Source organism: Macaca nemestrina, chromosome 4, assembly GCF_043159975.1.
Source record: "Macaca nemestrina isolate mMacNem1 chromosome 4, mMacNem.hap1, whole genome shotgun sequence".
Lineage (NCBI taxonomy): Eukaryota > Metazoa > Chordata > Mammalia > Primates > Cercopithecidae > Macaca > Macaca nemestrina.
The window spans coordinates 177,559,170-177,572,120 of NC_092128.1; the positions used below are offsets into that span (position 1 = coordinate 177,559,170).

The window sequence follows — 12,951 nt, forward strand, 5'->3', positions numbered from 1 at the left end:
TGGCGTGAACCCGGGAGGCGGAGCTTGCAGTGAGCTGAGATCCGGCCACTGCACTCCAGCCTGGGCTACAGAGCGAGACTCCGTCTCAAAAAAAAAAAAAAAAAAAAAAAGAAAGTTGTGCTGGGGAATGCAATGGCTTTGCAGGAGCCTGGAGCAGAGACATGTAGTTCTGCTTGGTGGGACTGGGCCGATGTCAGGCAAAGCTTCCATAAGGACACGATGTTCAAGAAGGGTCCTGAAGAATGATTTGAAGCTGGAAAGTCAGAGGAAAACATTGAATGTAAAGGCATAGAGGTGGGGGAAGCATGGTACATCCAGAGACGTGCAGACGCCCTGTCATGCCTGTAGTCTTTACGGGAGGTGAGAAAGAATTCCCAGGGTACATGGATGCATGTTAGGAGGCTGAGACTGGTCTTCGAAGATGATCAGACATAGGTTTGAAGACTTGATGCTTTCGAAAGCTCGCTCTGACAGTAGCGTAGAGAAGGGATGGGGGAGGCTTTGCTTATAATAAAGTGAGAAATGATGGGGGCTGAATTAAGAGAATGGCTCTGGGGGTGGAGCATGAGGGTATGTCCTAAAGATAGATGAGAGAATGACCAGGACTTGAGAATGGTTGAAGTGGGGTACAGGGAGACAGGGGACACCTTCTATGGCTGTAGCTTGAGTCACTATGTGGACAGGAGTGCTCGTCATTGAGACCAGAAAGCTTGGAGGGAAAATGCTCATACGCAATTCTGAAGTTCCTAAGAGACAACTGAGCAACACACAAGGATGAGTATGAAACAAACAAGGGGCCAGGTCCCGTAAGCTCATCAAGACTTCTTTCTGAAAGAAATAAAGCACATCTCTAATGATGACAGAAATAACCACAAACCTGCGAGTCAGCCTCAAATATCTTGCCTGGGGGATTAAATGATGGCTGAGGGATGGGGTACCCCAGAATGTCCCTTGCACAGGAGAGGGCCTAGAGAAGAGAGACGATTTTTTGAGCAGGTCACATTCAGCTAACTGCAAAGCCTTTGCCTTAAAAGCTCCCCTGCATTATAAGAATGGAGTTTATATGAGAGGTGAGAGGGTCCCAGCGACTTAGCAACTATGGCATGCTTCTGAAAACATTTCAAAGACCTCTACTCTGGCTTTTAGAATGCTTTCCAGAGCAAATACTATGCATACCGACACCACTACCTGGAATTATACACCGTCTTTCTTCAGAGGCACACGAGGAGCTTCACACATCACCTTAGGTCTAGGTTAGCTACTTTGTTTCATGCATGCTGCTGGTGTTTCTGGAAGAACATGTATGAGGTGATTGCTCTTGAAAGGCTTCAGAACAATCAAGACAGTTTGTTGCTTTTGGGTTCTTTTTTTTTTGAGACAGGGTCTTGCTCTGTCGTCCAGGCTGGAGTGCAGTGGTGCAATCTTTGCTCATCACAGCCTCTGCCTCCTGGGCTCAAGCAATTCTCCCACCTCAGCCCTCAGCCTCCAGAGTAGCTGGGACTATAGGTGTGTGCCACCACACCTAGCTTTTTTTTTTTTTTTTTTTTGTAGAGGCAGGGTTTCACCATGTTGTCCAGGCTGGTCTCAAACTCCTGGGCTCAAGCAATCTGCCTGCCTCGGCTTTCCAAAGTGCTGGGATTACAAGCATGAGCCACTGCACTGGCTGGATTTTATTTTATTTTACTTTATTTATTATTTATTTATTTATTTATTTAGACTGAGTCTTGCTCTGTCACCCAGGCTGGAGTGCAATGCACCATCTCAGCTCACTGCAAACTCCGCCTCCTGGATTCAAGCAATTCTCCTGTTTCAGCTTCCTAAGTAGCTGGGATTACAGGTGCACGCCATCACACCCGGCTAATTTTTGTATTTTTAGTAGAGACAGGGTTTTGCCATGTTGGCCAGGCTGGTCTTGGACTCCTGACCTCAGGTGATCCGCCCGCCTCGGCCTCCCAAAGTGCTGGGATTACAGGTGTGAGCCACTGTGCCTGGCCTGGGTTTTTTTAATTTTAATTTTAATTTTTTTAATAGAAAGCATGCAAAAAGAGAGAACACAGTCATTGGATAGTATTATAAAAATAGTCGTAGAAGTGAATATAAATGATGCAAAATGCAATACAGCTAGAGTTCCTTCTTCACCCTTTTTATTGATGTGTTCACCCAAGTGTTCTTCTCACGCATAGAAGCAGGTGGTTTTCTTGACTATAGTACTATGGTTTGGAGTGTTTATGCTTCACGAATGGTACAAAATTAGCTGAGAAAAGATTTAAATTGGTGTTTCAATTATCCACTGTGATAACAAACCACCTAAAAATGTAGTGGTATAAAACAACTACTGTGTATTTTCTCACACTACTTTGTGGAGGTTTAAAACAACACAAATTCATCACCTTGGTTTCTGTGGGTCAGAACAGCCCAAATTCATCATCTCGGTTTCTGTGGGTCAGAACTGCAGGTGTGGGTTAGCTAGGTCCTCTGCTCAGGGTCTCACCAGGTTGAAATCAAGGTGGCAGCCAGAGCTGTGGTCTCATCTGAACTAATGCGGAACTCACCAGAACACATGTAGTGTTAGTAGGATCCATTTCCTTGTGGTTGTAGGACGGAGGTACCCTCTTCCTTGCTAGCTGCTGGTGGGGGGCCATCCTCAGCTTCTAGAGGCTGCTCTCAAGTCCTGGCCACACGGCCCCCTCCGTCACCTTGTGGCAGCTCCAGGCCAGCAGAGGGTGCCACTGTTGCCTCCAGTGTCCTCTCAGGGCTCACCTGATTCAGTCAGACCCACCAGGATAATCTTCCTTCTTTTTCTTTAACTTTTTTTTTTTTTTTTTGAGATGGAGTCTCACTCTGTCACCCAGGCCGGACTGTAGTGGCCCAATCTCGGCTCACTGCAAGCTCCGCCTCCCAGGTTCATGCCATTCTCCTGCCTCAGCCTCCCAAGTAGCTGGGACTACAGGTGCCCGCCACCACGCCCGGCTAGTTTTTTGTATTTTCAGTAGAGATGGGGTTTCACCGTGTTAGCCAGGATGGTCTCCATCACCTGACCTTGTGATCTGCCTGCCTTGGCCTCCCAAAGTGCTGGGATTACAGGCGTGAGCCACCACACCCCACCCCTTTTTTAACTTTTATTTTATGTTCAGGCGTACATGTGCAGGTTTGTTACATAGGTCAACTTGTGTCACAGGGGTTGTTGTACAGATTATTTTGTCACCCAGGTACTAAACTTAGTACCCAGGAGTTATTTTTTTCTGATCCTTTTCCTCCTTCCACCATCCACTCTCAAGTAGCCCATGTGTCTGTTAATCTTCCTTCTTGATAAACTCAAAGTCAAACAAGTCCGGATCTTACCTACATCTGCAAAATCAATTTTTCCTATAAAGGAATGTAATCACAGAAGCACTGTCCCCTTGTAGTACGAGTGCTGACCTGGAGTAGGCAGAGAGGGTTGTCCTGCCCACACTCAAGGAGAGCATGTGCAGGGCCAGTTCACCCCTCGTGTGGAAGTGGGAGTGCTGGGGGCTCACTTAGCGCTCTGCTCACCACAACCCCAAACTCACAACTTTATTCCCACCAATCCTGTCCCCTCTGGCCCAGGGGGCACACACTCCAGCAGGACTTCAGCTGAGCCCAGGGAACGCTCTGCTGACTGGTGACGAGGGACTTACCTCTTCACACCCATGACACCCACCCGCTGAGCCCCTCACCTTCTCCCACACGGCCCCGAAGGTCCTGGCCAGGTCACCTCTGGCCTCACTTTCCATTCTCCCCTCCTTCCTCCCCTCCAGCCCCAGGGTCCTCCTCTATGTGGCCAGACATGGTGGGTGCACACTCACCCGAGAGCCTCTCTTCTTTTCCCTTTGCCTGGAATGCTCTCTTCCCAGTTACCAAAGATACTCAGGCTCTCTCCCCAGTTTCCTTCAGGCCCTTGCTCCACAAGCTCCTTCCGGGTGAAGCCTCCCCTCCCATCCTCCTTAAAGCTTCAGCCTCTACCTGGGACACTTCCTCCCTCACTGCCTGCCTCCTTTAAACTCTCCTTAGTCCTCCTGCAGCCCACACAGCTCAACACAGGCAGGAGGGGGCGCTGCTGCCCTGGCTGGTATGCAGCCACCAGAGGCTGAAGCTCACCCACATCTGTCTGGGGCCCAGGATCGCCTTCCTTGATTCCAGCTCTCTCAGGCTGTCAGGACCTGGTGCTGGGAGGCACTAGGCCATGCCCTGGCCTGAGGCCTTCTCGCTCCCTCTTTGCCCTGTGTCTCTGCAGAGGAGCCCTGCCCTGCCCCTGGGAGGGTGGGGGCAGAGGTGTGGAGAGTGGGTGTACAAGGCCAGGGTGTGCCAGGCCCAGGACAGCCTGGCGCCTGTCAGTGGATGAGTGCCTCCCCTTTAGCCCGATGTCAGGGTGGGCATGAGAGTGGGAGCAGAGGGTGCCTAACTGAGGAAAGGGTCTGTGCAACCCCCTTTTCCTACCCGTTCTCGTTTCTGAAGGCTCCTCAAGCACACTGCGGTGTCCACACCATTAGCAGCAGGCTCCTTCTCTTCAGGTGGTCTTAGGAACTTCTCAGAACTTCTGGTCTCCTCCTCCTGAGCACGCTTCCCCTGGGTGAGCTCCAGGCCATGCCACTCAACGCCCTCCAGGACAGGCCGAAGGGCTTGTCTGTTTGGTGGTTGCTAAGGTTTGAAAAAAACCTGTTGGAAACTTAATCCCCAAAGCAACAGTGTTGGGAGGTGGGACCTAATGGGACATGTTTAGTCATAAGGGCTCCACCCTTATGAATGGATTCTCTCTCTCTTGTTCTCTCTCTCTCTCTCTCTCTCTCTCTCTCTCTCTCTCTCTCTTCCCTCCCCGTCCACCCCTCCTTCCACAACCATGTGATGCTGTCCACCCTGTCGTGGCAAGAAGGCCTTTGCCAGATGTGGCCCCTTAATCCTGGGCTTCCCAGTCTCCAGAACCATGAGCCAAATGCATTTCTGTCTGTTACAAATTATGCAGGGTGTGATTTTCTCTGATGAAGACAGTGCTGTACCAGGGCCCTCTTGCCAAGACAGCCAGCTGATAGGAGCCTGCGTGTGAGGCCCTGACATCCTACAGAGCAGCAGTTTGAGGTCTGGCCTGCTAAATAGGCACTGCCCTGCCCTCACATGGGACCTGGGTGGGGCATGATGAGGCTCTTCACCACGCTGCCCTCATCTTAGGAGGCGGAAAACCCTTTCTCCCCCTTCTCCATGTGCTTCTGCAGTTGGAAGAAGTGAGGAGGGTTCAGACACACTTGAGCTGTGCTTACAGCAAAGCATGTCCTTCAAGGTGACCTTGCCACATGGCCTGAATCTAGAATTCCCTTGAACAGCGTGGACAGCCATCACCATGGGTCTGTCTGCCCGGCCTTGTACGGCTCTCCTTCGAACTCACCTGGACCCTTGCATCAAAGGACTCAGGGACTCTGCTGTAGTCATCCTAGCATGGTCGAGAGGAGTAGGAAGGTCTCCAGCGTCTGAGCCTTTAAGGAGGTCTGTTGGTCACCATCGCTTCTGCCTTCTTGAGAACCATTACCCTTGGAGCATCCGGTAGTGTATCCCAGTCAAGTGTCAAATGTGTTGCTCCCTGGAGAGGAAGACTTATTTCCAGAAAGTACTCTGATGTTTTGTAATTTGTGATTTCTGTCACTGGCTCAGTGGCCCACCCACTGCTCAGCTCATGTGGCATGACCAGGCTGGGGCGTCGGGTCATCTTGTTCTCTGGGTGTGTGGCAACACTGGTGTATGGCGTAATTTCCTTCTTGAGAAGAAATTCAGTAATTTCTAATATCCAGGGCTTTAGGTAGAGGCCTGAAAATCACTCTCCATGCCTCTTTCAGTATTTTATATATAGTCATCTCTTGGTATCCATGGGGGTTGGTTCCAGAATCCCCTGCAGATACCAAAATTTGTGAGTGTTCAAGTTCTTTATATATAGTGGCACAGTATTTGCACATAACCTAGGCATATCAGCCAATCATAGATGGTGATTTAAATAATCTCTTGATTACTTCTAACACTTAATACTCTGTAAATGTTTTGTAAGTAGTTGCTACCCGGCATTTTTTATTTGTTTTATTTTTATTGTTGTTTCATTAATTTTATTTTATTTTTGGAATATTTTCAGTCCATGGTTGGTTGAATCCACAGATGCAGAAGCCTTAGACACAGAGGGCCGAGCGTACCTATGTATGCCGTTCTTAAAGTAGCAACATATTGGTTCTGAACACATAAGAAATTAGTCGTCTATTAGACTTTAAGGGAGTAAATATGGTCCAAGTTGATTTTTAAATTTAGCAAATAGTCATAGACATATCAGTGTCTTACAGAAAATATTTATTAGAATGTTCATTCTCTCATTTGGGATGCTGCTTTGCCTTGCTGTATAATGTGTCTTAAGAATGTCATCAAAGCATTACACATTTGAAAAATGTTTTAAAAACGATATGATGACAATTAAGACCTTCTCCCCAATTCCTGCCTATTATCCAGGATAAATGTTTTTTTCCTTTATCCTGATTTTAAAATCAAATACACTTTATTGAGGCATACTTTACATGAAGCAAAATGTACCCTTTCTAATTATTATAAGTTTGATGAGTTTTCAACAGATATATACAGCTGTTACCATGACGGTGTCTTTACCCAGCTTCCTGCATCGCTCTGTCCAGACACAGAATGTCTCCGTCACCTGACAAGTTCCTTTGTGCCGCACCCTCCAGTCAATCATCTGTTTTGAGGAGAGTTTTGAAACAAAGGTTTTTTTTTTCTTTCTCACTGATGACCGTAACCTACCACAGGGTCTCTCTCTCTCTCTCTCTCTCTCTCTCTCTCTCTCTCTCTCACTGCTCTTGCACCAGCTGCCTGACAATTTGTGGGATTAAAGCTCTAAGCTGCTTACTGGCCCTTCTGACTAGGGAGAGGGAACAAGCCTCATTATTCGTCTATTCTTTTCGGTGCCTGCTCACTCCTCTTCCTCCCAAATCCCCATCCATCCATCCATCCATCCGTCTGTCTGTCTTTCCATCTATCCATCTATCCTTCCATCTATCCAATCCACTTGCATGTTGAATGTCTACTATGAGTCACTGGCTACCAGGAATCCCACTTCTACCCAAATTATGCCTCAACAGGGAAGACAAACAACTTAACAATTATGATAAAAAAGAAAATATGCCATACAATGGAAAAGAAGGGGGCATGATGGGAGACCCAGCGGGAGTAACTGGCAGTGATTCTCAGGGGGAAGAGACATTCCTAATGGACACCTGCAGGAGAAATATTAAAGAGTCAATCATTTCAATAACGCTTATTGTGAAACCAATAATGCACAAAGTTTCTGGGTTCCCAGGCTGATGGGTTTGAAAGTCACTGCGTCATGAACATACCCAGGACCCACACATTGTTTTGTAGGAGAGGGGTTCAGTAAAATGTGAAATGACCGACATTCAACAGGCAGAAATGTGCAGAATGCATGCTTTGCCACTGATTGAAAGCGTTTCTTCAATGGGTTTTGATAGAATATATGACTAATCTGATGAGAAACAGCTTAGGGCCATGCAAGGAAAGAAAATCAGCCCCTCGAAACGTGTTCTGTGGCTGGCACAGAGGTAGCTGCTGGTAATTTGAACAGGGGGAGCAGGACATCGTGGGCCTCATTGTGGGGTTAGCAGGGCCAGGCTGGGACAGTGAGATAATTTTCTAGGCGGAGAAAAGAGATAACACGGTAAGTTAAAAACACTGAAAATTCTGCGCTGCCAGAGTACAAATGTCAGCCAGGAAGGCCCTGACACTCTTGAAAGAGGGATTTGAGCAGTGGCCACTGCATCTACTTGGCACTCGTTCGCTGTGTAGAAGGGTCACCAAGTCCCTCATCAGAATCCTGAAAGGAGGAGAAACGGTGGGCCCAGGCAGCATACCTCAATCACTTGTGAATAATTTCCATCTTTCATAAACATAGCTATGATTGAAATGACATTTCACGAACAGCAGGGAAGGATTGTGGAAGAAAATGAGGTATGTGAGAAGCAAATCCATCTACCTGATTGCCGTGTAACTTTTGGTGAGTCACGGAGTGAGAATTTCAGATGTGAATTAAGGATTGCTGATATACTTGAAAAGTTTCCTCCATGCTCTACTTTAGAATCAAGAGGCCAGAGAAGCAGGAGGGAAGAGTACTTGTTACTTGTAGTGGACCTTCTTCCTGAATAATTTTTAGGGTAATTATGTATGCGGTTTCCACCTGAGTTGCTGACCTTTGGGTGAATGTTACTGGATATGCACCTATGGTACCCAGGCACACTTTCCGCGGGTTCTGCGGGCACTGTGAAGTGTGACAGACTTCGGCTTTTTATGACTTTTGGTCATAACATGTCCATAGAGTGCTTTTAATCTCCTGCAATTTAACGTATGAGAAAATCGATTTACTTTGTAGTGAGTTCTGTACATTTCACATAAAATTAAAGCGCTCTGAAAACCCAAATCTCCTGTGGGCAGCAATTCACACACAATATTCTGGAAATGTAAAATCCTAAATGCCTGCTGACTTGAAATCAATGTTTATAGCCTGCATCTGAATTGCTCCGTGAATTGCTGGGCCCCTCTCCATCTACTGCCCTTCGCTTTGATTTAGTCACTCGTTTCCAGGGGCTGACTTTCTTTTCTTGCATGGCCCTAAGCTGTTTCCCATCACATTAGTAATATATTCTATCAAAGCCTGTTGAAGAAACACTTTCTTTTTTTCTTTTTTTTTTTTTTTTTTTTTTGAGACGGAGTCATGCTCTGTCGCCCAGGCTGGAGTGCAGTGGCCGGATCTCAGCTCACTGCAAGCTCCGCCTCCCAGGTACACGCCATTCTCCTGCCTCAGCCTCCCAAGTAGCTGGGACTACAGGCGCCCGCCACCTCGCCTGGCTAGTTTTTTGTATTTTTTAGTAGAGACAGGGTTTCACCGTGTTAGCCAGGATGGTCTCGATCTCCTGACCTCATGATCCGCCCGTCTCGGCCTCCCAAAGTGCTGGGATTACAGACTTGAGCCACCGCGCCCAGCCGAAGAAACACTTTCAATCAATGGCCACGTGTGCATCCTGCATGATTCTGGCCTGTTGAATGTCGGTCGTTTCACATTTTACTGAACCCCTCTCCTACAAAGCAATGCATGGGTCCTAGGCACATTCATGATTCAATGACTTTCAGGTCTACCAGCCTGGGAACCAGAAACTTCATGCATTATTGGTTTTACAATTTCAGCTGAGGCTGCCACAGAACAACTCAAAAGAAATAGGGTGTCCTGAGTGAGCCTGTTCCTCGACTTGTGTTTCAATTCTAAGGTCTATTGGCTTCACTGGCAGTGGGATGGCTGATTTTTCCCTCCTTTATCTAAGGGGACCTGCTGAGAGTCTCTATTTGGAAATATTTCCTGCCTGTCCTTAGGGGGGGGTCAATGCCTGAATCTGTCCAATAATCAGATTTGACCAACTTGATTGAAGTGTGGATTTTCCAGCACGATTAAACCTTGAACATATATGGCTTGAAAATGTACAAATGCTCTTGGAAATGACAGGATGATGGTTCTCAAGAAAGGGAAAAAAAGGCAGCATGTGACTTTTCATAGATAAATGCCTAATGCTAATGACGGTCAGGATTAATGTCATTTCCTAGATTTTGGCAAATAAACACTGGGTTACTTAGGCCTTTGTGGGCTTCCCAGGAAGGTCACCACCATTTGAAAGGAGAGTTTCAGGGAAAAAGCTGCCAGAGATTAAACAGAAGGCTTACAGATGTATCTTCCGAAGAGAACTGGCTTTTATAACTTAGCATCTTCCATGGACATCTTTTCTAATAGAAAAGAAGCTCTTCAAATGACTAAAACGATTGCTGTTTTGTGGAGGTGCTGATGAACAGAGGTTTCATCATAGTAGCATCTACCTGTACAAAGGAAATACTCAAAGTTCTGATTTCAGTTTTATCCATTTTCTTCTTTTGCAAGTGACGCATTCTTAGTGTGGTGGACCCTCTGTGAACCACAGCACAGAATCAGCAGTTTCTAAGCTCAAATTGACAAAGGCATGTGTCCTCCTGAATTTAAAATGTTTAAAAAGGTTTAAAAGCCTTTTAAACTGCAGAATTTAAAAGGTTCACAGATTTATTCTAGAAATAAAATGACAACTTTTCTGTAAGGAGCATACTGTGCCCATTTATTATAGAATGCAGTTAAAAAAAAATACTTTGAGGTTAGCCTCTCCAGTTTAAAAGCACTTAACTAGAAACACTTGGACAGCGATGCAATGGTCTCTCCCAAACAGGCTCCCTTTTACCAAGTACCGTAAACAGGGTTTGAGAACGTTCAATCGATTTCTTGATATGAACAATCAAAGCATTTAATGCAAACATATTGGCTTCTCAAAGAAAAAACCATCTTCCAAATTGCCAAAGCATGCATTGTTACTTGGCATTGGGTATTTCAAAATGACAAACTTTGTTATGGTATTGTAAGGCCAAAATATAATCCCTATTTACCAGACATACACATTACAACTAGAAAAAAATTACAAATGTTAACCTAGTATAACAATTCCATCAGGAATTAACGGGGAAAGGCACTGCATCCCTCTCATATCGCCACAGATCTACTATCCACTTGACATGCTTTGAATTCAAGTCCTGTTAGACATGGGAACAGCTTTTTCTACAACATACGATTCACAGGTAGGTTAATATATCTTAGTCTCCCACCGCCATACTTTTCACCCAAGTGTACAACAGGCATGAATATATGCTATCAGCTTTATTTACAAGTGTATCTTGATGTCTTAGTGGGGTAAAAAACCAACTATCTCAGCCAACAGTTTCCCAAAAAGTTTTTGGCTATGATTCATGTATAGAAACCACCACATAAAAGAAATAACAGAAACTGAGGTCCAACCCCAAACACCTCAACTAAAATTTCTCACCCACTAAAAGTTGGCAGTGAAACTGCTATTCTGTGAATTGTATAAGCTAAACTCTACAGAGGAATTTCAGATCAACTTCTTTTGCAAAAGCACAAGTTATACGTTGCACAGTTGAGGATGCCGAGTGAATGTATTCCAGGAGAGTTCTGCAAGCGAGTGCTGTTGCAAAGAGAGTCGAGAATCCTAGAATCTGGGAAAGGTGATACATTTTCCAAACGCTTTCCTGGCTTCCCAAAATAAGTAAAACAACAATGGTTTAACTTTATATACGAACAGAGGTTAGTCTTGAAAATCAGTAATATACATGCACAAACATGAGAACATGAGGGAAGAAAGGAAACGCTACAATTTCCACATTGCATTGCTGCTGTTTTCACAACCTCTCTGCACTAGGCGGCTTCCTGTGGTACCTCTTCCTACCAGTAGAGAGTGGCCCTGCAGGCTGCTTAGAAACAGAAAACTCTCTCCTGAGCCCACTGATCAACCTGCCCTTGGCACAGACAGAACCTACCAGAAAAGAACAAGTACAAAACACTATCATTATCAGTTTTCTCAAGACAGTCCCAAATGTCCTTGTGCGATCACCACAAACTCAGTGATTGGCCCAAGTCATTCCCGGGTGCCATGAACAGTAACTGGTGTGCAGCATTAGAACAAGGGGACATGGCCTTGATTCTCTTCTGAGCAACATGAACTGGGATTTCTGCCACCCCGATCTTGGCTGCCACCTCCGAAGAAGTCATGACCAGCCACCTCCACAGTAAAAGATTCCTCCCGTGAGTATGATTTGGAATGCGTCCTCGTCGCGTGCCAGTTCAGCTGAGGTGGATCGGCGTGTACTCCGGCCTCCTGGTCTGGATAATTTTTGGCTTGGGTCTCTTCATTCTTTCCATTTCCTCTTCTTCCTCCTTCTCTTGATCACTCTCACATACGTGGACCACCACGCTGGGAGTGGTGTCAGTCGCTGCGTGCAATTCATACTTTTCCCCTAAGGAAAGAAAATAATTGCAGGGTCACTCCGACAAGTCCTTGGGAGTCAAAAGGCAAACATAAAAGAGCATTCAGGGCTCTGCTGGGCCAGCTGCTCGTGACCATTCGATTGGGCTGAGAGACACAGCCAGATATATTTTGGGTTTGTAAATCTTTGCTAGCTCATTCAGAAAAAGAGATATTTCCACTGTGCATGGCTCTGTTTTTAGTCAAACATTCTGGGAGTCCAGGCACATGAAAAGTATAGAAGGAATTTTTCTAGTTATACTTCGCATTTTCTAGTTACACTTCGCGTGTCCACCAGACATCTAAACTACCCAGAGAACTCCCCTTCCGTCAGCATTTCCTCAAGTGTGAACGTGAGAAACTTCGGTTCAGAAAAAAGATGGATGAAGAAGCGCATTTGGAAACAGAATCCTGGGCCTCCCTCGTGGGGCTCCTGTTGGAGGGTTGCAGTGCACGCCCAGGAAGGGAGTCACGGGAGGCCCTGCAGCAGGCGCAGGGGTGGCTGCATGGAGCCAGGCGCTCTGGGAACGTTTTTGACCTCGGCATCCTTTCCTTAGAACAACTTCTAATCCCCGGGACCAGGAGTGCCCTGCTGTTCTGTGTCAGCCTGAGTTCTACCAGGTTGGCCAATTTCAGGTCACTCTGATCCAGCAGGGGTAGGGTGACCTTTCTGCAACTGAAAAACCTGGCAATGTAGAATGAAGGGGCTGGGGCCTCCCGTTGGGGTGCTGCTCTGGCCACAAGAAGAGTGTGCATCTCTGGTGCTTGTGAAGGTAGCTCTGAGCCTGGCTCCTTAGTACCCAGGGCTCATAGGCACTTTATTCTGCTTCCCTGTGCACCTCAGTTCCCTTCCCAATAAAGGAGATGGTAAAGGTATTGACTTCATGGAGCTAACAGCATGAGTGAATGCCCGAGGCACTGAGAACCCGGCTCACCACATGCTTGTCCAACCCATGTCACCTAGAAAGATGTGTAAGAATTGAGGCTCCATTGTTACTGGTGT

General features: G+C 46.4%; 2 protein-coding genes across 5 annotated transcripts in view; both read right to left on the reverse strand.

The window, feature by feature from the left end:
* The window catches only part of LOC105472680 (potassium voltage-gated channel subfamily E regulatory subunit 1), a 67,446-nt gene extending 57,241 nt beyond the window's left edge, over positions 1–10,205 (reverse strand). Inside the window, exons 1-2 of the mRNA XM_011726150.3 lie at positions 5,399–10,205; positions 4,459–4,659 (exon numbers count right to left, since the gene is read on the reverse strand). The gene's annotated coding sequence lies outside the window, so the exon portion shown is untranslated. The remainder of the gene's footprint in view (positions 1–4,458; positions 4,660–5,398) is intronic.
* A 146-nt stretch (positions 10,206–10,351) lies between these two features.
* The window catches only part of LOC105472679 (regulator of calcineurin 1), a 98,783-nt gene continuing 96,183 nt past the window's right edge, over positions 10,352–12,951 (reverse strand). For all 4 annotated transcript variants that reach the window (XM_011726141.3, XM_011726144.2, XM_071095662.1 and 1 more), the window contains exon 4: positions 10,352–11,940. In XM_011726141.3, the coding sequence (XP_011724443.2) occupies positions 11,768–11,940 (173 nt within the window). In that variant the 3' untranslated portion in view covers positions 10,352–11,767. The remainder of the gene's footprint in view (positions 11,941–12,951) is intronic.